The sequence below is a fragment of the Salmo salar genome, chromosome 22 (assembly GCF_965601325.2).
Source record: "Salmo salar chromosome 22, fSalSal1, whole genome shotgun sequence".
In the NCBI taxonomy this organism is placed as follows: domain Eukaryota; kingdom Metazoa; phylum Chordata; class Actinopteri; order Salmoniformes; family Salmonidae; genus Salmo; species Salmo salar.
In genome coordinates this window covers 16,246,101-16,270,374 of record NC_138312.1, presented here as the reverse complement: position 1 = coordinate 16,270,374, position 24,274 = coordinate 16,246,101, and the positions used below count along the sequence as shown (strand labels likewise).

General features: G+C 41.3%; 2 protein-coding genes across 2 annotated transcripts; one reads left to right on the top strand and one right to left on the bottom strand.

Annotated features, from left to right (window-relative positions):
• Window positions 1-16,596: 16,596 nt before the first annotated feature.
• Window positions 16,597-19,236, top strand: LOC106582853 (putative G-protein coupled receptor 173). The gene has a single exon (XM_082967397.1). The coding sequence runs from the start codon at window positions 17,512-17,514 to the stop codon at window positions 18,631-18,633; it is 1,122 nt and encodes a 373-aa protein (XP_082823523.1). The 5' UTR covers window positions 16,597-17,511; the 3' UTR covers window positions 18,634-19,236.
• Window positions 19,237-22,388: 3,152 nt separating this feature from the next.
• Window positions 22,389-23,509, bottom strand: prok2 (prokineticin 2). The gene is made up of 3 exons (XM_014166210.1): window positions 23,438-23,509; window positions 22,716-22,841; window positions 22,389-22,519 (listed from the first exon to the last, which is right to left on the bottom strand). Exons 1-3 carry the CDS (start codon window positions 23,507-23,509, stop codon window positions 22,394-22,396), a joined length of 324 nt encoding a protein of 107 aa, XP_014021685.1. The 3' UTR covers window positions 22,389-22,393.
• Between the last annotated feature and the right edge of the window lie 765 nt (window positions 23,510-24,274).

The following is a 24,274-nucleotide window of genomic DNA, read 5'->3' as shown; positions in this document are numbered from 1 at the left end:
GCCCGGCTTCAGCTGGATAATTATCATTCAATACAATGCATTTTAAAGGAAATCGTATGCACGCCTGAGTTCAGCCCACAACAGATATGTAATCCTACCACCACTATTGTACAAATGTAACTGCTACATACAAAAATATCAGGTCGTCAGAAAATTACATAAACAAAAGACCATACTTAACTTTTAAAGCAGTGTTTTATAAATGTATGCGCAGAAGGAGTTCATAGACTTTCCCTAAGATATTCGCTTCACTAGCTAGAGATGCGTTTACAATCCAGACTTGAAAAACGTCATCTCGATCTCAGATACTAAAGCTGACCCCATCAACCTCTTCCTCTGTAAAGGAAAAAATATAAACAAAGGACAAAAAAACGATACTTTATAAATGGTACATGTTTCAGCTACCTCAGTCAGTCGCTTCAAATTCTAGCGTTAGTGCCAGAGGGTCAGTCGGTAGTGTAACAATAATTTGGTTCATTTGTTACAAAGCTGGGTGGATGGTCATTTACAGTCTCAAAGCTATACATAGTAATCAGTATTTTATACATTTGTTCATTTTACTAATAATCAAATGAAACAAGATTCTATCCACATCCTCTGTCCTGTTGTCGCAACATGTTTTAGGTTTCTACCAAAAACTCTTGTCTCAGACAGTGAAAACTTGTAAATTATCATAATTTGCAAACAGGATTTTGATTTGTGCCACTTAAGTCATGAAAGGTTATGTAACAATGTTTCCAAGAAACCTTCCATTGAAACCACAATCTAAATTAAATAAGTGATTTATATTTTCAACCAAGGAAGTGGACCTACCATAGAGGCCTTCTATCTCCATGCATTAAGTGATAGACAGGCAGGGCAGTCACAGGAGGGATGTTGTTGTATGCACTCAAACTCTACTCAGAGAAAACCAATGCATAATTAACAACTACTTACTGGCTCGAAGAGCTAAAATGAAGTCCCTCACATGAACTGTTTGTACTGCGTAGATCTTTCTCAGATTGGATTCACACTCCCTTGAAATGACCTAAAAGAGAACAAGCAGCTTCTGGAAATCAAGCCCATTCCCAAACACATATGTTTACCAAAGCCTGTATCAAAGTAAGATGTTCCTTGGGCACATTGGAGCTGCATTGATACTTGACATGGCACTGTTAGCCATATCTAGAAATGACACATTCAAGGATGTGATAAGGAATTCAACATGGAAAATAGTGGGTAGGTCAATATTTATGATTAGAGGATGATGTAGATCCCACACTATGAACTTGAAGCATGAAAAAACTTTCTCACAGCATTTTGACAGCAATTATGCAAATGTTATGGTAAACAAGGCTATCTGCTGAACTTCGATTAAAATGTACAGTACCTTGGACAGCTGACTTTTCCAATAAACGAGTCCAGAAGTCACATGATGTTGTTAAGGTTGTCTTTACACACACATTGGTCTTTTGACCTAGTTTGGCTGACACCTAACTCAGTCCTCCTGATTTCACTCAAACACCAAAATGGACAGCCACACACCGCCCCCCTTTCAAATCCAAACAATGACAGGCCTCAACCCCGAAGGATTTTTAAGAGAACCAATCATAACGCTCACACAATTTCTGCGTAAATACTGTATTTACAACGACCTCCTGTCCAGGCCAGTGTGTCACAGCTCTCCCTGCGCTGTCAGTCACATGTGCCGTGTCAGCCAGGCTAGTTTTGACCAAAGATTATCTATTATACTGACAAGATAGTCCAGTGATCTTTCTAACAATGGAAATACATGTCCTCAAAGATGGAAGGCATGTGGGATGAGGCGAGAACAGGTGGAACCATTCTAGCCATTGAGAGGGCAGATATGAGTTTGAACAATAGCCACAACTCCGATATAAAGTCATTTTTTTCAAAGTTGCGGAAATGCCACGTGCATCCACTTATATCAGTGCATTCATAACCATTACGAAACTTTTATTCGATCAAATAAGCCTCACGTAGCAAATTAGCTATCACATTTTTTGTTGACCAAATTCGACACTCTTATAGACCTCCATACAAAAATTCCTTACTTCGTGGTCTAATTTTCGTGGACAGATTTTGGACGGAGTAAACCATCTTGCTTCACCTCGTCCTCTCGGTATTGACCCATCACATCAGATCTTTTCACAGATACAAATATGCTATGTAGAACAAACATGCATCTCTAATATGTCGAATTAGAAATCATGTCGGCTCTATATGAGGTATTTCTGTCTGCAACATTGGAGCAGTGAGTCAGGCTTTCCTCAAAAATGTACAAAGAAAGATAAGAAAAAACATTAAATAATTTACCAATAGTCTCTCTGTGTTCCATAATTTTCCTACAATTCGCTGAATGTACGGTGCATTCGGAAAGTATTCAGACCCCTTCACTTTTTCCATATTTTGTTATGCTACAGCCTTATTCTAAAATGTATTAAATAAAAACATTTCTTCATCAATCTACACACAATACATCATAATGACAAAGCGAAAAACAGATTTCTAGAAATTCTTGCAAATGTATAAAAACAAAGAAAACTGATACCTTATTTACATAAATATTCAGACCCTTCTCTATGCGACTCAAAATTGAGCTCAGGTGCATCCTGTTTCCATTGATAATCCTTGATGTTTCTACAACTTGATTGGAGTCCACCTGTGGTAAATTCAATTAACTGGACATGATTTGGAAAGGCACACACCTGTCAATATAAGGTCCCAATGTTGACAGTGCATGTCAGAGCAAAAACCAAGCCATGAGATGAAAGGAATTGTCCGTAGCGCTCCAAGACAGGATTGTGTCGAGGCACAGATCTGGGAAAGGGTAGCAAAAAAATTCTGCAGAATTGAAGGTCCCCAAGAACACAGTGGCCTCCATTATTCTTAAATGGAAGAAGTTTGGAACCACCAAGACTTTTCCTAATGCTAGCCTGCCCGGCTAAACTGAGCAATTGGGGGAGAAGGTGACTCGCTCAATATGGAAATTGTCAGATGACGCGGATGCTACGCTACAGGACTGTTTTTCTAGCACAGACTGGAATATGTTCCGGGATTCATCCAATGGCATTGAGGAGTATACCACTTCAGTCATCGGCTTCATCAATAAGTGCATAATCGAAGACGTCGTCCCCACAGTGACCATACGTACATGGCCCAACCAGAAGCCATGGATTACAGGCAACATCCGCATCGAACTAAAGGCTAGAGCTGCCGCTTTCAAGGAGCGGGACTCTAATCCGGATGTCTATAATAAATCCCGCAATGCCCTCAGACGAACCATCAAACAAGCAAAGCGTCAATACAGGATTAAGATTGACTCCTACGTCACCGGCTCTGACGCTTGTCGGATGTGGCAGGGCTTGAAAACTATTACGGACTTCAAAGGGAAACTCAAACGCGAGGTGCCCAGTGACGCGAGCCTACCAGACGAGCGAAATAACAGTTATGCTCGCTTCGAGGCAAGCAAAACTGAAGCATGCATGAGAGCACGAGCTGTTCTGGATGACTGTGTGATAATGCTCTCGGTAGCCGATGTGAGCAAGACTTTTAAACAGGTCAACATTCATTATTCATTAACATTCAAGATTACTAGGACGTGTACTCAAAGCATGTGCCGACCAACTGGCAAGTGTCTTCACTGACATTTTCAACCTCTCCCTGACTAAGTCTGTAATACCTACATGTTTCAAGCAGACCACCATAGTCCCCGTGCCCAAGGACGCAAAGGTAATCTGCCTAAATGATAACCGCCCTGTAGCACTCACGTCGGTAGCCATGAAGTGCTTTGAAAGGCTAGTCATGGCTCACATCAACAGTATCCTCCCGGATACCCTAGACCCACTCCAATTCGCATACCACCCCAACGGATCTACAGATGACTCAATCTCAATCGCACTCCACACTGCCCTTTCCCACCTGGACAAAAGGAACACCAATGTGAAAATGCCTTTCATTAACCTCTATGGGCTAGGTGGGACGCTTGCGTCCCACCTACTCAACAGCCAGTTGAATCCTGTGGCGCGTTATTCAAATACCTTAGATATGCTATTACTTCAATTTTTCAAAAATATGACTATTTTACACCATTTTAAAGATAAGACTCTCGTTAATCTAACCAAACTGTCCGATTTCAAAAAGGCTTTACAACGAAAGCAAAACATTAGATTATGTCAGCAGAGTACCCAGCCAGAAATAATCAGACACCCATTTTTCAAGCTAGCATATAATGTCACATAAACCCAAACCACAGCTAAATGTAGCACTAACCTTTGATGATCTTCATCAGATGACAACCCTAGGACATTATGTTATACAATACATGCATGTTTTGTTCAATCAAGTTCATATTTATATCAAAAACCAGCTTTTTACATTGGCATGTGACTAGCATGTGACTAGCATTCCCACCGAACACTGCCGGTGAATTTACTAAATTACTCACGATAAACGTTCACAAAAAGCATAACAATTATTTTAAGAATTATAGATACAGAACTCCTCTATGCACTCGATATGTCCGATTTTAAAATAGCTTTTCGGTGAAAGCACATTTTGCAATATTCTCAGTAGATAGCCCGGCATCACAGGGCTAGCTATTTAGACACCCAGCAAGTTTAGCACTCATCAAAGTCAGATTTACTATAAGAAAAATGTTATTACCTTTGTTGTCTTCGTCAGAATGCACTCCCAGGACTTCTACTTCAATAACAAATGTTGGTTTGGTCCAAAATAATCCATCGTTATATCCAAATAGCGGCGTTTTGTTCGTGTGTTCTAGACACTATCCTAAAGGGTAAATAAGGGTGGCGAGCATGGCGCAATTCGTGACAAAAAAATTCTAAATATTCCATTACCGTAATATTCCATTATCGAAGCATGTCAACCGCTGTTTAAAATCAATTTTTATGCCATTTTTCTCATAAAAAAGCGATAATATTCCGACCGGGAATCTGCTTTTAGGTAAACAGACAAAGGAAATGAAAGCATTCGGTCGAAGCGGGCACGCGCCTAAGCCCATAGTACTCTGAGTGGCCACTTGCCAAAAACGATAAAGTGTTTCAGCCAGAGCCTGCCTCGATATCGTTCAGCTTTTTCCCGGGCTCTGAGACCCTATGGAAGCCGTAGGAAGTGTCACGTTATTGCACAGATCCTGAGTCTTCAATAAAAAGAGCCAAGATAAAACACTACTTCTCAGACAGGCCACTTCCTGCTTGAAATCTTCTCAGGTTTTGGCCTGCCATATGAGTTCTGTTATACTCACAGACACCATTCAAACAGTTTTAGAAACTTTAGGGTGTTTTCTATCCAAAGCCAATAATTATATGCATATTCTAGTTACTGGGCAGGAGTAGTAACCAGATTAAATCGGGTACGTTTTTTATCCAGCCGTGTCAATACTGCCCCCTAGCCCTAACAGGTTTTAACTACAGCTCAGCGTTCAACACCATAGTGCCCACAAAGCTCATCACTGAGCTAAGGACCCTGGGACTAAACACCTCCCTCTGCAACTGGATCCTGGACTTCCTGACGGGCCGCCCCCAAGTAGTAAGGGTAGGCAACAACACGTCTGCCACGCTGATCTTCAACACTGCAGCCGCTCAGGGGTGTGTACTTAGTCCCTAAATGTACTCCCTGTTCACCCACGACTGCGTGGCCAAACATGACTCCAACACCATCATTAAGTTTGCTGACGACACAACAGTGTCTCACCGACAACGATGAGACAGCCTACAGGGAGAAGGTCAGAGAACTGGCAGTGTGGTGCCAGGACAACAACCTCTCCCTCAATGTGAACAAGACAAAGAAGCTCATCGTGGACTACAGGAAAAGGCGGGCCGAACAGGCCCACATTAACTTCAACAGGGCTGTAGTGCAGTGGGTTGAGAGTTTCAAGTTCCTTGGTGTCCACATCACCAACAATCTATCATGGTCCAAACACACCAAGACAGTCGTGAAGAGGGAACGACAAAACCTTTTCACCCTCAGGAGACTGAAAAGATTTGGCAAGGGTCCCCAGATCTCAAAAGGTTCTACAGTTGCACCATCGAGAGCATCCTGACCTGTTGGATCGCCGCCTGGTATGGCAACTGTTCGTCATCTGACCGTAAGGTGCTACAGAGGGTAGTGCATACGGCCCAGTACATCACTGCGGCCAAGTTTCCTGCCATCCAGGACCTGGATTTCCTCCCACGTCCAGGATCCTTTTCCCTCCAGTATGTCCTCCCATGTCCACGACTCCCGCTGCTCCATTCCACGCTGCTTGGTCCTTTGTTGGTGGGTCATTCTGTCACGGCTGTTTGAAGGATCGGACCAAAATGCAGCGTGTTCGTAGTTCCACATATTTATTAAACGTGAAACTGAATGCAATACACTTAAATACTTGAAAACACAAAAACAACAAACAGTGACGCAGAGAGGAAAACACACTACTCAAAAGATAATAACCCACAAACAGGAAGAGAAAAACCCCTACTTAAATATGATAGCTAATCACAGGCAATGAGGATCAGCTGCCTCCAATTAGAGATCAATCCCAACATAGAAATAGGAAAACTAGAACTTAAACATATAAATAGAAAACATAGAACAACCCAAAACACCCCCTGTCACGCCCTGCCCTACTCTACTATAGAAAATGACATCTTACTGGGGTCAGGACGTGACACTTATACTATTTCATCCTTCCACAAGATATAGTCCCAACACAAATCTAGGGCTGCTACCCAAGCCGGCTGGTCGTTCGTTCTATCGGTTCGGTTGCTAGAGACGCGACCCAGTCGTTCAGTCTTTTTGTTTATTATCGACCCAGACGTTTGTTCTAAATGTTCCATTACCATACTGGCTTGCTTGCTAGCTAGCCAACTACAGTTAAATTACAGTCACGTCAAAAAGCACTGCCAGAATAACATCAAAGTAGCTGCATTTGCATTTGTTAATGAAGTTGGATTTCACCTGGCACAGAAAATATGCTCACTCGTTAGGTCACTATTATTCAGAGGAGCTAGCCAACAACACAACTAACACAATCACTTCAACCTGAAGCTGTAAACATTGCAAACTAGCTGCACTTCGTTTCATTTTACCTTTTTTAAAATGTACATTTCTATGTATATATCCATAAAAATGATGCCAGCTGATTCCTGATTTCGACTGGCTGAGAAACGCTGCCTGCCTGTGTCTCGTTTCGACTCCCGACACATTCATTGCTATGGGACAGCCGGAGATTGAATTTCAATATAGAAACAATTGTATAATGTCAGAGAGACAGACAGCAAGCAGATCTCCACTGTTGAAAACTAAATGTTAGTCTAAAATAAATGTGAGATAATGATTAGATGCTTTTTATAGTGGAGATCAAATTTATAAATTGCTTGGCTGGGCTGAAGAGACAATGCGCAGTCAGATGGAACAGAGTAAATAGGAATGTTAAAATCATAGATTTAGCCAGTGGTAACTTGTGGAATGCGGTTTTAACCAATCAGCATTCAGGATTAAACCCACCTGTTGTATAAAAAAGGATAAAAAACGCTACAAAAATGTGGAACTTCTACGCTTCAGATCTTCAGAAGTAAACAGCGGCTTTTGAGAGTCATGATCGCTTGCAGTGATGACGCAAAAAATGACTAGGTATCCCCCCTTACCCCCGTCACTTCCATTTCTTGTTTTTAAACGATGAGAGAAGTGCTACACCTGGTGGAGAGAGATTGTAAGACAGAAATAGTTGCTTTATGTGTGCTGTACGTTATGGCATGACACCTCACGATGTAACGGAGGGTCAGTTTTTTCAACTTTTCTCCAATACTATAGAGCCATTACCATGCCGATCAATGCTTGAATAGAAACGTAGATCACACCCCAGATTTTGAAGTCAACACAGTCGCTACAGTCCCATTAGTTTTCTTCGCAGCCTCGTTTGAATGTCGCGGTTGCGCACATTTGTATGGAATGCGGTGAGTTTACGTTAACAAGTTAGCATGAAAACTTGGTTAAAACAACCAAAATACACTTCACATTATGGCAAACTACATGTCATACATTGTACATTAGTTCATACATATTTCGTGACAGTTTGGTCGTAATTATATCAAAAGAAAGTGACATTAACTGGGAAAAGGAGCGGAGAAGCATTTTCAACCTACCATTAATCCCATCAGCATGAAACAGTCGAGGAAAATGGTGTGCAAAAATAATACAGCAGCTAGGGTGCAATACCGTTATCCAACCACACGACTTCTGTCAAGTACCTCTGAACGAAATCTGTCAATATGAATAATTGAAACTATAAGACATATTCAATCATGAACTCAATAACATGAATTCAAAGCTTATGAAACAAATTTTGGCGAACTTAAAACAGGATATATTTTCTTACTCTGTTACACGTGCAAGGTGGGAGGTCATATATATAACACCATGGAGTCTTCAGGAGGACCATTCATTCCCTCAACCCTTTTGACAACCATCTACATATGACATGCTCTGGACAGCCCTGACTTTGTCAACCTAATTCTCTTTCAACCTCGTCGGGGCACAATTGCAACACTTCACACGTTTATCATATCAAAATTATCTTATTTTCCACAACTTCCACAAATCGACTTCTCCTACAGACACTTGACACATGTCCAAAAGCCATACAGTGATTACAATGCATCGGTGCATGGCACGAATGATCTGTCATGGTGATTCACATAACCCAAATGCACCTTGTAGAGAGGGACTCTGTACAAAAAAAACAGAAGAACAAACAGACTCTTTACTTTCACTCCTTTTGCCACACGATTCATCTGACATGCATCAACCACTCCAGAGATACTCTTCATTTGTGCAACAACGACTTCCCACGAGATGCCTCCCTGTGGCTCAGTTGGTAGAGCATGGTGTTTGCAATGCCAGCGTTGTGGGTTCGATTCCCACAGGGGGCCAGTATGGGGAAAAAAATAATTATGAAATGAATTGAAATGTATGCATTCACTACTGTAAGTCGCTCTGGATAAGAGTGTCTGCTAAATGACTAAAATGTAACTGTAATGGCAGTTATTACCCCTGTTACAGGTGCCCTACACTACAGCAACGCACGGCATATAGAATCGGTTCTAGAATCGGATGAGACTCAACATGTGCTCTTTCTGCTACTCTGACTAACAAAACATTTTTAAAAGGCCATTTCTCGTGGTCCTTGCAGCTTTGACTTTACCCACCACTTCTTCCACCAGGTTGGATACCAAAATGTTTCCTCAAATTTGGTACTTCATTCAGGTGGTCATCTTAAAAAAAACGTACTCCTACTAAATAATATGGGACTTTAACAGAACGCAATGTTTTCTTTTCCAATACAACTTCAAAACAATAAAATGCTTCATCAGCCCATTTAAAATGATCAAAAACATGCCTGATGCTTGTTGTCAACAAAATAATATGTTGTTGATACATTCGCAGTGGAAATCTAATTTTCTATTAGGTCTATATGAGTAGACTACAGCATGTTGCAAGAGATGTATGCCTAATTTGACCTGGGGTTTAGGCATCATTTTTATTGTCACTTTAGGCCATATAGGCCTACTTAATTCAGTGTTAATTGGGCCTATAAAGTAACAGAACACCCTACTGTTTTGTAGCATAGGCCTACATTAAGAAAAAATATTTAAAAACAACAGTCAATAAAAGTCACATCATATGGCTACTGGCTGTTATTGCCTACCAAGGATCTGCTCTATCCTAACTGCAGGCAAATAATGGCATTCCCTAATAATGGCATTCCCTAATAATGGCATTCCCTAAACGCCACTGGCACAGTTTGAGAGCTGTCCCGTAGATGTTTAGTTTGGTGAAGTTCTCTAAAGATGAATAACATATAGCAACTTTGCACAAAAGAAGTACTATACAACATGATGAGAGGTGCATTCCATAAGCTGTGAAACGGTAAGGGCCATGCTTTCTCCTCTAACCTTTACTTACACTTCCTGGTCAGTCACATAGGGTTTATAGGTCACTGGTCACATGTACAGTATACCGGTAGTCTCAATGACTGTATAGGGCCTATACAGTCAATGAGTCTACCTGTATACATGTGACGTATAACCACATGTGAGAGTGTCCCTAGAGTACAAATCATCATTAGACAGACTACAACACATAAGCTGGACAAAATACACTACATGACCAAAGTATGTGGACACCTGCTCATCGAACATCTCATTACAAAATCATGGGCATTAAGATGCTTCCCTGTGGCTCAGTTGGTAGAGCATGGTGTTTCAACACCAGCATGGTATGTGCAATGCCAGGGTTGTGGGTTCAATTCCCATGGAGGGCCAATACAAAAAAACTAAAATGCATGAAATGAAATGTCTGCATTCACTACTGTAAGTCGCTCTGGATAAGAGTGTCTGCTAAATGACTTAAATGTAAGATGGAGATGATCCCCTTTGCTGCTATAACATCCTCTATTCTTCAGGGAAGGCTTTCCACTAGATGCTGGAACATTGCTGCAGGGATTTTCTTCCTTTCAGCCACAAAAGCAGTAGTGATGTTGGACACTGATTTTGGGAGATCAGACCTGGCTCACAGTCAGCGTTCCAATTCACCCCAAAGGTGTTCGATGGGGTTGAGGTCAGGGCTCTGTGCAGGCCGGTCAAGTTCTTCCACCCTGATCTCGACAAACTTTAAAAAAAAAATTTTCTTTATGTAATTTACCCCTTTTTGTGATATCCGATTGGTAGATATAGTCTTGTCCCATCGCTGCAACTCCCCTACAGACTCGGGAGAGGTGAAGGTCGAGAGCCATGCGTCCTCTGAAACACGACCCTACCAAGCCACAGTGCTTCTTGACACACTGCTCGCTTAACCCAGAAGCCAGCCGCACCAACGTGTTGGAGGAAACACCATCCAGCTGGCAACTGAAGTATGCTTGCAGGCGCCCGGCCCTCCACAAGGGGTCACTAGAGCGCAATGGGACAAGGAAATCCCGGCCGGCCAAACCCTTCCCATAACCGGGATGATGCTGGGCCAATTGTGCGCCGCCTCATGGGTCTCCTGGTCATGGGATCAAACCCAGGTCTGTAGTGATGCCTCAAGCACTGCAATCCAGTGCCTTAGACCGCTGCTCCACTCGTGAGGCCCCGAAAAAAAAAAATCTGTATGGACCTCGCTTTGTGCAAGGGGGCATTGTCATGCTGAAACAGGAAAGGGCCTTCCCCAAACTGTTGCCACAAAGTTGGAAGCACATAATCATATAGAATGTCATTGTATGCTGTAGTGTTAAGATTTGTCTTTACTGGAACTAAGAGGACTAGCCCGAACCATGAAAACAGCCAAAGACCATTATTCCTCCTCCACCAAACTTTACAGTTGGCACTATGCATTGGGGCAGGTGGCATTCTCTTGGCATCCGCCAAACACAGATTTGTCTGTTGGACTGCCAGATGGTGAAGCGTGATTCATCACTCCAGAGAACGCGAGCCCTGCTCTAGAGTACAATGGCGGCGAGCTTTATACCACTCCAGCCGACGCTTGGCATTGTGCATGGTAATTTTAGGCTTGTGTGCGGCTGCTCGGCCATGGAAACCCATTTCATGAAGCTCCCGATGAACAGTTGTTGTGCTGATGTTGCTTCCAGAGGCAGTTTGGAAATCGGTAGTGAGTGCTGCAACCGTGGACAGAGGATTTTTACTCGCATCAGCACGTGGCGGTCCCGTTCTGTGAGCTTGAGTGGCCTTCCACTTCACAGCTGACTCGTTTTTTTTTTATTTGCTCCTAGACATTTCCACTTCACAATAATAATCACGCCTCGATCATACCTACAGCGTCATTGCGCAAAAATGGTACGCAGCATCATTGTGATAAATGTGCAACAAAAGTCAATTTCTGTCAAGCCGTCTACGCATACAGTTTGACGCATACTGTACGTTCGATAAATCCAACCTATGCACCCCTTTGAACGCAATGCAACTGCCTCTGCAACGCAATGCTACAAAGCAAACTCAGCGTTCCATTGGAAATGAATGTACTTCTGGTGTACCACAATGCAATGACGCTATCGGTGTGATCGAGGCTAGACTACACTATACACTATTCCCCTGAAAACCGGATTAGGGGACTCTGCTCAGGCGTTTATTTTACGCCTGCTACAATAGGGCCCATAGCTCATAACCTAACATAAACAAGTAGCCTGCGAAGGAGATAGACTCTCAATGGAACCTCCCCCCTCTCTCTCTCTCTCCCTCCCTCACTCCCCTGAGTAGGCTGATAGCCCAAGCCAAAACCTCCTTTGGCCGCTTTCCTTACAGTTCTCTGCTACCAATGACTGGAAGGAATTGTAAAAACCACTGAAGTTGGAGACTTATATCTCCCTCACTAACTTTAAGCATCAGCTGTCAGAGCAGCTTACCGATTGTTGCAGCTGTACACAGCCCATCTGTAAATAGCCCATCCAACCAATTACCTACCTCATCCCATATTTGTTTTTGTTTTTCTTCTCTTTTGCACACCAGTGTTTGTACTTGCACATCCTCATCTGCACATCTATCACTCCAGTGTTAATTGCTAAATTGTAATTACTTCGCCACTATGGCCTATTTATTGCCTTACCTCCTTACTTCATTTGCACATACTTGTCTTTGGCATCATTAAACTGAAGATTAATCTTTATCAAAAATTCTCTGTAATTATTATTACGTGATTAAACTACTTAATCATGTAACTGTAATTAACTAGGAAGTCGGGGCACCAAGGAAAATATTCTGATTACAAAGTTATCATTTTCCTAATATAGCTTTCAGATATTTTAATATCTGATCACTTAGTCTTCTGATTAATGAATTATTCTTTACCTCACGTTAGTCTCATTCCAAACGTCGTAAATTGTTGGTTATCTGCATGAACACAGTCTTCACTATGAGTCATCCATACATCAATTGTCTTCAAATCATTTATTTACTAACTAAGTACTCACAGAAATGCATAACACAAACAAACAAAGTAGATATGGTTACAAAGAAATGATAGAGGAATGTGCCCTAGTGGGCTAAACCGGCATGGGGGCTTGTTAGACAGAGGGACAGGTAAGGGCGTGAAAGTTAAGAGACACTACAAAGTTGATAATTATAACAATTGAAATGCTAATCCTTTGCACATGAATGCTCACTCATTCGGGAATAATTGCAATCAATATATATATTTATGCTCAGTCTGTCGTCGGGATCTCTGTTGAAAAGTTAGTTTCTGTTGGAGAGTTTTCCCGCCCTCTCTCTCTCTCTCTCTCTCTCTCTCTCTCTCTCTCTCTGTCTCTCTGTCGTGGTTAGAATGGATAGTTCAGACTGACATTCATTCATGTCGTTATAGAATAGATGTTTCGGCGGTTGTCGGTCTTCGCGTTCAATGATACCGAATTCCTAGCTGCAGACTAGTAATTAATATCAAAGACTTGTTCTTATTCTGTCGGTATCGATAGTCTAAGAGTTTAACCTGTTTAGGATAGGGGGCAGTATTGACACGGCTGGATAAAAAACATACCCGATTTAATCTGGTTACCACTCCTACCCAGTAACTAGAATATGCATATACTTATTACATATGGATAGAAAACACCCTAAATTTTCCAAAACTGTTTGAATGGTGTCTGTGAGTATAACAGAACTCAAATGGCAGGTCAAAACCTGAGAGATTCCTTTACAGGAAGTGGCCTGTCTGACCATTTCTTGAACTTCTTTTCCATCTCTATCATTTACTAAGGATCTCTGCTCTAATGTGACACTTCCCACGTCGTCCATAGGCGCTCAGAGCCCGGGAAAAAACAGAATGTCGTCATTCCAGCCCCAGGCTGAAACACATTATCGCCTTTCTCAAGTGGCCGATCAAGGGACACTGGCTTATGCACGTGACCCCGACCGCCCCCGCCTTTGGGATTTTTTCCTCTGTTTGCCGAAAAGGAGATTCCCTGTCGGAATATTATCGCTTTTCTACGAGAAAAATGTCGTAAAAATTGATTTTAAACAGCGGTTGACATGCTTCGAAGTACGGTAATGGAATACTTAGAATTTTATTGTCACGAATTGCGCCATGCGCGCGACACTTCTTTACTATTTCGGATAGTGTCTGGAACGCACGAACAAAACGCCGCTATTCGGATATAACGATGGATTATTTTGGACCAAACCAACATTTGTTATTGAAGTAGCAGTCCTGGGTGTGTATTCTGACGAAGACAACAAAAGGTAATCAAACTTTTATAATAGTAAATATGATTATGGTGAGTGCTAAACTTGCCGGGTGTCTAAATAGCGAGCCCGTGATGCCTGGGCTATGTACTTAGAATATTGCAAAATGTGCTTTCACCAAAAAGCTATTTTAAAATCGGACATATCGAGTGCATAGAGGAGGTCTGTATCTATAATTCTTAAAATAATTGTTATGCTTTTTGTGAACGTTTATCGTGAGTAATTTAGTAAAATGTTAGCGAATTCCCCGGAAGTTTGCGGGGGGTATGCTAGTTCTGAACGTCACATGCTAATGTAAAAAGCTGGTTTTTGATATGAATATGAACTTGATTGAACAAAACATGCATGTATTGTATAACATAATGTCCTAGGGTTGTCATCTGATGAAGATCATCAAAGGTGAGTGCTGCATTTAGCTGTCTTCTGGGTTTTGGTGACATTATATGCTGGCTTGAAAAATGGGTGTCTGATTATTTCTGGCTTGGTACTCTGCTGACATAATCTAATGTTTTGCTTTCGTTGTAAAGCCTTTTTGAAATCGGACAGTGTGGTTAGATTAACGAGAGTCTTGTCTTTAAATGGCTGTAAAATAGTCATATGTTTGAGAAATTGAAGTAATAGGATTTTTAAGGTTTTGAAAATCGCGCCACAGGCTAGCAGTGGCTGTTACGTAGGTGGGACGAATTCGTCCCGCCTAGCCTAGAGAGGTTAACCACGTGGTATGGTTAAAAGATTCAGCAATCTACTTAAACCTTATTTCCCTCTATGATAGAGGTACTGGTCTCGTCTCAACCCTTAGCCCTCTCATAATTGAGGTAAGCTCGGTCTGCTGATAGAAACCCCAGGTGGGGGTTTTATTCAGAACATAGAAAAAGGCTGTCTCATGACGCCAGGTCCTGTCTGTGCCCCTGGGGGCGTGCCAATGACTTAGAGAAACTTTAAACAGAAATACAATTCTCTCACATTAACATCATTACATAGCATCACGTCATTTCACAAATAGTATCATCTTTACTCATTCATTTTATACAACAATTAGATGTAAGCCTCATAACTGTATAAACAGCGTTATGGTAATGTGGCCTTATTGTCTCTCATGAGTTTCACAAAATTGTACCAAACGGACCAGTTCGTAGCTGGATTCTTCACCAATCTTTTATACATTCTCCAGAACATAAATATTGTTCAGACCTCCAGTTCTGTGAGGTGGAAGAAATTCCTTTGTTCTCTCTATTAAAACTCACTCTCTCTATACTGTCTGGCCATGAGGCAGGATTCTCCTCCAGGAATTTACGACCTGAGGTCGCACCAACCTGAGTGTAGGAGAGACAGAGAGAGGGGGATGGTGCAGAGGGAGGGGGAATAGTGCTCGCTGTACCCAAAGAGGACAACGTCATGACACACTGTACACAGACTTTTCTATTGCGTACGTTTGTTTATCCCATGTGTAACTCTGTGTTGTTGTTTTTGTCACACTGCTTTGCTTTATCTTGGCCAGGTTGCAGTAGTAAATGCGAACTTGTTCTCAACTGGCCTACCTGGTTAAATAAAGGTGAAAAAAATTAAAATACAGTACTGCATTTCTGTGACTCCTGCACTAAGATGCCTTGCCTGCAGAGGTCACTGGTGAATCACAGCTGTTAGATTTGTGTTATCAACTCCATTGACATAATGTATACCGTTGCCACATATCATATTGTGTCATATTATGTGCATACAATTGGTGATAGTAATGTGTGGGCTTCTGTCTTATAGCTATTCAAATGTTTAGGCTACAAAAATTGTGGGTAGTCTAATAGGCCTAGCCTACTTGGTAGTGCCAACTAATCATGTTACCAAAGTTGTGTAAGCCTACCCTGCATATTGACAGGTCACAATTGGACTACATTTGGAAATATATGTGACTAAAAAAGTAGAAACAGGAATAGAAACGTTCTATGTAGGCTACAATAGCCTACTGTTTGCTCCACTGGGCACAGATTCATAATCTATTCCACGTTGTGGTTCAATGTAATTTCATTGAAACAACGTGGAAACAACGTTGATTCAACCAGTGTGTGCCCAGTGGTTGATGTCTGTTCAGAGGATAAGAGTCATGGATCATCTGTAGTAACTTACTAAATAGTAAATGCAATCAAAGGAGTCATACACTTGGATGAGATAGTAACTCAAACACATGGGTCAATAGATCTATATCTCTGTAACCCTTGGTAGTATTTTCATAATGCACCTGTCCTGTGTGACTGTACGACTATGAATTCACTCAATGACTTACAGTATATTTTTAAATTAGATGATGATCATTGCATTTTAGGTTAGGTTGGTTGTATAAGACTGTGCCTTTAAAGCTGACTCAGTGTAAAAGGAACCGAGCCCCCCGACCGAAACGATTGCATTTGACAAGGCTTTCTATAGGCTACATGAAAAACCATGCCTGAGGAATGCATGAGACAGGATCCAATTATTGAATGATTCCATGTATCGCAGAATAGTGTACACGCACAGGAGGACAAACGTTTCCGTTTCTGATCTGACGACGTGGATTACATCTCATCTATCTCGAGATTAGCCGGGGTTGTTCAGTGTTGTCGCTCTCCACCTCATCCGATTCAACCTCGTTTGGCAACGTAAATAGTAGACTTCTTTTCCACAAATACAAAACAACGCGTATAGTTTATAGACAACTGTTTTTTAAATTCTGGATCTATTCATAAACCATGCCTTCGATTGAGCGGACTGAACTGTGGTTTGGCTATAGCCTACCATGCCCTATTAACTGCGTGCTGAAGTGATGATGACGGCCTTTCCCCCGTTTTATGTTTATTTCTTCCGCAAGGCGAACGAGAACCTCCGCCATCAGTGGAAATGGAGATATGTTTTAGAAATGTGTGCCTATTAAACGGATCCTTTTAAAATGGTGTGTGCGAAGACTGCTATCAGCAGAAAATGGAACTACGAACATGTGTGTATTTCATATTCGAAACGGACACTTGTGAGATGAAGGATTACAAGAAAAGCAATGTAAAACGGTGACTTCATTTTTCGATGGATATCAATTGCTTTTGTAATCAGGCTATGCTTTAAACCCAGGAGAATAATGAATTATATTCTGAATAGGTTAAAACGCAGATGCTGTTCACCCTGAGGTATTTTGACTTAAACGTGCATCATGTTATTTTTTTTGCAGGGCAATTTTGATCAATCATTGATACTTCGACGTGAGGAAGCAGGACAACTTGATGTGCGAATATAGAATCAACGCGTCTTTGACAATAGCCTGGTTGCATAGATGGCAAACACAAGCGAGTTTGGGGAAAGCAATCCTTCACCACAGAATTACGCTATCACCGCCTCTGCGGTGAAACTAGCCTCGCTCGGTCTGATCATTTGCATCAGCCTTGTAGGGAATGTGGCGCTGTCCCTGCTGGTGCTGAAAGACAGCTCCCTTCAAAAGGCTCCGTATTATTTTCTACTTGATCTGTGCTTGGCAGATATAATACGGTCCACCGTGTGTTTTCCCTTTGTGATGATATCAATCAATAACGGTTCCACCTGGACGTACAGCATTATAAGTTGTAAGATTATTGCCTTCATGTCAGTTCTTTTTTGTTTCCATGTAGCGTTTCTGCTCTTCTGCGTCAGTGTCACCAGATACATGGCGATAGCACACCACAGGTTTTATTCCAAACGAATGACATTATGGACATGTGTGGCTGTGATTTGCATGGTCTGGACCCTCTCTGTCGCTATGGCTTTCCCCCCTGTATTCGACGTTGGCACCTACAAATTCATCCATGAGGAGGAACAATGCATTTTCGAGCACCGATACGTGAAAGCAAACGATACCCTGGGCTTCATGTTGATGCTGGCTGTCATCGTGGGAACAACACACGTTGTTTACATAAAGATGCTGTGTTTCGTTTATGACCACCGCAAGATGAAACCTGCTCAGCTGGTCCCAGCTATAAGCCAAAACTGGACCTTCCACGGGCCAGGTGCAACTGGGCAGGCAGCTGCCAATTGGATTGCAGGATTTGGACGTGGTCCCACCCCACCAACATTAGTGGGCATCAGGCAAGCCTCGCATAATGGAAACAGACGGCTGCTTGTCTTGGATGAATTTAAAATGGAGAAACGCATAGGGAAAATGTATTACATGATAACTCTGGCGTTTCTTCTCTTCTGGGCTCCGTACATTGTTGCTTGTTACCTTCGAGTTTTTGTCAAAGGAGGCACCATTCCACAGGTCTACCTGACTGCGGCGGTGTGGATGACGTTCATTCAGGCGGGGGCGAATCCCATTATTTGTTTCATATTCAACAAGGAGCTGAGGATCCGTCTCAGAGCTTGTTTCCCGTGTTGTCTCAGCACACAGACGCCTATGTCTATGGAGCCTTACTGTGTCATCTGATAGGTTCAACTGTTGTTTTAGACAAGGGAAAACGAACAGAACTGTCATGTTGCTATTAAAGCCTATAGGTGATATTTCTCAGTTGCTCTGCTTGTCTAATTTTTCCACATAAGTTGAAGGCCACATTTTGTGATTTGCACATACAGAACGTGTATGAAGTTGCCAATCTTGATTTGAAATACTAATAATTTAGCCTATTTTATGAATCTCATTAGTATATTCTTTGAGTGTAGCCTAGGCCTATGTCAATTCTGTGAGAAAGACATATGACATGTGTATATATTCTGTAAAGCTATTTTGTTTCTTTATTATGAACAAACAAAAAAAATTACTTTGTACCTTTCAGAAAATCGTAGAATTATTTGTGTGGAGAAAGTGTTAACTCACTTTTACAGTAATTTGCAAATACATGTTCTTCCTGGAATGTTGAAATAATCTGGTGATACAAATGCATCCCTTGTACATTCCCTGTAAAATAGACAAAAACATTTTTTTTCTATGGACAATGACCATGGGACTCTAAAAGAAGAAAAGTGTCAGTGCTGCAGAGAGGTGTTTGCATTGTTTGGACTTCTGAGTAAATAAACAACAAATGAATGATTAGTATTGCTTTGATTCTGTAATAAGCGAATGGTTATTGGACAGTATCTGTTCGGTTACAATACAAAGACCATATGGGAACATCCATTTCCAATCGTCATCCACAAACCCAATTACTTCCAGCGTACCATATTGTTTGTGTATTGTAGCCCTTCTGTACTGTAGCACACATTATGTGGTGTATTACCCTGAAACAAGAATATGATTATACTCAAATCATGTTATTTTAGTATTACTACTTTATTCCATGCTGTAATGTGAAATATGACCATTATTCCTATACCATAGTATTTAACTGGCCGTAGGAAGTTTGTGGTTCTGAAAAGGAAGTGCAGCAAGAGTCCAGTTTTCCTCTGATTGCACACTCCATTCTTCTGATAAGACTTTAACTAGCCAACATTTTTTTTTTTTTCACCATTATTTAACCAGGTAAGCCAGTTGAGAACAAGTTCTCATTTACAACTGGCCAAGAACAACAACACAATTACACGTAAACAAACGTACAGTTAATAACACAGTATAAAAAATCTATGTACAGTGTGTGCAAATGTAGAAGATTAGGGAGGTAAGGCAGTAAATAGGCCATAAAGGCGAAATAATTACAATTTAGCATTAACACTGGAGTGATAGATGTGCAGATGAGGATGTGCAAGTAGAGATACTAAGGTGCAAAAGAGCAAAAAGATAAATAACAATATGGGGATGAGGTAGTCGGGTGTGCTATTTACAGATTGGCTATGTACAGGTACAGTGATCGGTAAGCTGCTCTGACAGCTGATGTTTAAAGTTAGAGAGAGAACATGCACCTCGCAGTATGTAAAAAAGCCAACCGTGTATAATAGTCATTATTTTGATCACTGCTCGTCTCTGTTACAGCCAAGTAAATGAAAGTCTGTCAGCTAATTGGAGTCCTTAATCTTTGTAGCCCGGTTCACCTCCCTAGGGGGAAATGGGATAGAGTGGGAGCTGCTTAGCTCTTGTTTCTGTGCAGAGCCATCCCAGTATACCTACAGTACAAACTCCCTCCCTGGTCTGGCCTCACTGCATTCATAACCATTACCATCACAACATGCCTGCCTCATACTGACATCTGCTCCGCTCCACTCCCAGCATGTACATACGAGGCTATCAGCAGAATCTCTGTGGCTTCTGAGATACTGAAACTTACTCACCGTTGAATTCTCTCATGAAATACCATTTCAGGTCAAGCATTTTTTTATGCAACAGTTCTGCCCCAGCAGTACTCTCTCTGCCTCTTTGCTGTGCTCAAGAAAAATGTTGCAGAGCCTGTACACGGCCATATTGTTGACCCCACATCTGCTGCTGTTATTTACTTTTCATCCCTAGAGTAAGTTAGGATGAAATCTGTGTTATTGCATAGAGTTTATGGTGCCCTTGTCTGAATATACCTACATTGAAATGGCAAGGCTCAGTGACCACATTGTATGTGCCAGTGTACTCCCAGTGAGCACCATCTGACGCCGACATCCATGGATGTCTAAAGACGTCATTTTGCACACTGGACTGTGGATGAGCTCCAATATTTGGGACATTGGGAGATTGCCCCATTAAGAAGCTAATCTATATCAATACTGAGAAACTAGTTTGAAATGTAACTAGAGCTGAATAACACAGTTTCCCATTAATAAATAATTAGATTAATATGAGTCAACGAACATTGGTCCCCTTAACCATTGGACAAATCTAATTATAGCTTTGCGCTTTGAATAAATGCACTGTAAAATGTAGCCTGACAATGACAGATTTTCAGAGCTGTCAGACTTCTGGAGACCTGCTCCCTATTATTACAGAGAAAACTCTTTCTTTGCTGATGTCAGAGGGGAATAGAACTTTCTGTTTTAACCTTTAAATGCCCAAACTCTTTAAATTCAACTACAATATTAGTGAAGTACGGGTCAGTTATTTCGAATATGGTTTGGGCCCAGAGTTTTTCCTGCTCACACAGCCTGACGATTAAAAATTGTGGGCCACAGAAACATGGAATAGGGTGATGTGCGTGCCCTAGTTGCAGATAACAGAAAGGAACATCCTCCTTCAATGAAATGACTCCTTGATTGCATTTCCTCCCTGTCTCCCTAGAGATTATATTTAGCATAATATCAAAGTATAATAACTCTACATTAACGTAGAGTATTCATCATGACATTGAGAAAGTCTGACCACGCATCTGTATTACGAAACATTCAAATACACTTGATAGAGGTACATGATCAGACACTTTTCCTATTTATTTGAATTGCATTTATTCCTTAAAACAAGTCCAGTGATTGAATGGCAGATCCTACCACCACCAATAACAACAACATACTGCACATAAGGTCCAGTCACATACAGTACAATACAACAATACAGTAGCGATAAAATGTCCTTTGGACGTCACACACTGTTAGAGTGGCCATTCACAAGAGTAAACAGAGTAGCTCTTTTTGACACGAGTTTGCTGAAATTATTTTATTCCATATCGGTTTAAACATAATTATGCAGATAATTATCGTTCACGTTTGTAAAGTCGCAAAGCTGTGCAAGTGAACCTGTATATTTCGTGGACCTATGTACAGATCCAGTTGTTGTTGTTGTTGTTTGATTTAGAATGGCACTAGATACCATCAACATTTACAGTGGGTACATTTTGTTTATTGTGAAGTCCAGAATCTTAAAGGGGCAATCCTTAGTTGCTACAGCCATTTTTGGACTTATAAATGAATGATATGTACCCATTGATTCGTGAAGAATATACGTATAAATGCCCCATGAGCTTAGTTCAACTGTAGGACCCATCAAAACCCCAAATATAAGTTTGTTTTACTCCAATGTTTGTAAACAATGTAAATGTAAAACTACAATTTTGATATCATGGATTGTCAGTCCTTGCATCCATAGTGTAGTCTATGGATTTGAGAGTGGTTGCAATTCTCCAGCCCCATCCCTCAGCTTTTTACTGAAGCTGTGGCAGGGAGTCAACTTTGTTAATGTTTCAGTTAAGAATTGGCGCTATAAGAAGGAAGAGCAAATTGTTCTTTTCAAATTTAAGTCAACCTGAAAATGTCTATAAGTTATATTTAATAAATATAATGGAAACAGTACTTTAAAAACTAAGTCAGACCTAGAAAATGACTATCAGCATTTCCCGAGGTTGTCCTCAGAGGTAATAGTCTGAGTAGTTGTACGGTGAAAGACATTTTGATTTGCCCTCTGATGTGGTGATGCATGCCAAATTTGGCACACATGGACATGTGTGATGTAGTCTTGTGCCAATGAAGGGAACCTGGAAACAAAGACAGAAATTCATACTGTCAACAAAATGTTTTAAAACTTAGAGACAAAAGTCAGTACATATTTTGTAAGGAAATCAGGACTCTTTCTGCTGTTCCAATACAAATTAAGTGGAGACTGAGATATTGATTAGTGAGATATGCTGTGAGGTAATACAGAGAAGAGATGATGTACAAAACGTGGCCCACCTTGTGACTCATGGGGTGACACTCGTCTCCTTTCTGTCCTATAGGGGCACACATCCTCAGGCTCCTGATCCACAGACTGACCGCACAGCACATCCCCTCTCCACACTGCATGTCCTTCACACAGGCCTGGAGAGATCACACACAATTGTATAGAGTTGAAAGATGAAAATAAAAAGCTTTAGAGAAAACTGAGAAGCATTAAAAGTGACTTTGTATATTCCAAATACTGCTCAGTCTAAGCCAAACCCTTTGTACAGATATTGATTTATTTCGGGAATGTTTGGCACTGCTATATAATATGGAGGTTATCGCAAGCTTTTTATAAAAAAAAGGATCCTGAAATTGCTCAGAGGGATATGAACAACTTGAGTGACTGCTCTCACTTTGAATGAAATGAAGGAACGAGATGAGGGAAGGAGGGGATGATTTAATGTAACAATCTGGGAGGAAAATCTGTTTCTGTTTCATGTCTGCTTGTACTTATCTCAATTCATATTAGCATCCTATATGCCTGCACAGTTCTGGCACTTTTTCGTTTTTCACCTATTATATTTCATACCCAATAATAATAATTTACCCCCTGTTATCATTTCGTTTTGGATGAATTATGATCATTATTTCATATTCAACCAAATCAAGCTTACTGTAACAAAACATGACGTTTATATAGTATCATTCATTCATAACTAGTTGGCTTCAAGAACCTGTTCGCTTCCACTTACCCCTGTGATGACTGCTGAGGACCCATGGGACACAAGCAGTAGGCAGAATAGCAGGGAGCAGCTGGACCGCATTGTGAAGCAGAAAAGTTCTCCAGCTCCTGTGTTCTCCAGGGTGAAAGAGATGGTCTGCTGTGCGTTTCTAAGTGTGTATGTGTGCGTTAGATGGACTTGAAAAGAGAGGTGGCCTCCAAAGTCTAGTGTTGAGGACAGAGACAGGTTTATAAACCCAGCCAGCCATTCCATTTAAATGAGTCACCAGCATCGCCTCCAAAGAAAAAAAGAGAAGCCCAAGGTAAAGCTCAACACGACAATATCCTTCTGGCATTCTTTATGTTGATGCCAGTTCTTCCTGTTCCTTTCCACCATTATCATACCCTTTGAGTGATCTCAAGCCTGTAGTTAGTTGTGTTGTCATCCTTGAGCAGAAGATTCAGCATTCATATATATTTCTATTAAATATACATTTCCACTTTACAAGTCATAAGCAATCAAATATACACTACTACTGCTTGTCGAAGATCTCATTCCAAAATCATGAGTTGGTCCCCCCTTTACTGCTATAACAGCCTCAACTCTTCTGGGAAGGCTTTCCACTAGATGTTGGAACATTGCTGCGGGGATTTGCTTCCATTCAGCCACGAGCATTAGTGAAGTTGAGCACTGATGTTGGGCGATTAGGCCTGACTCGCAGTCTGCGTTCCAATTCATCCCAAAGGTGTTCGATGGAGTTGAGGTCAAGGCTATGTGCAGGTCAGTCAAGTTCCACACCGATCTTGACAAACCATTTCTGAATGGACCTCGCTTTGTGCACGGGGGCATTGTCATGCTGAAATAAGA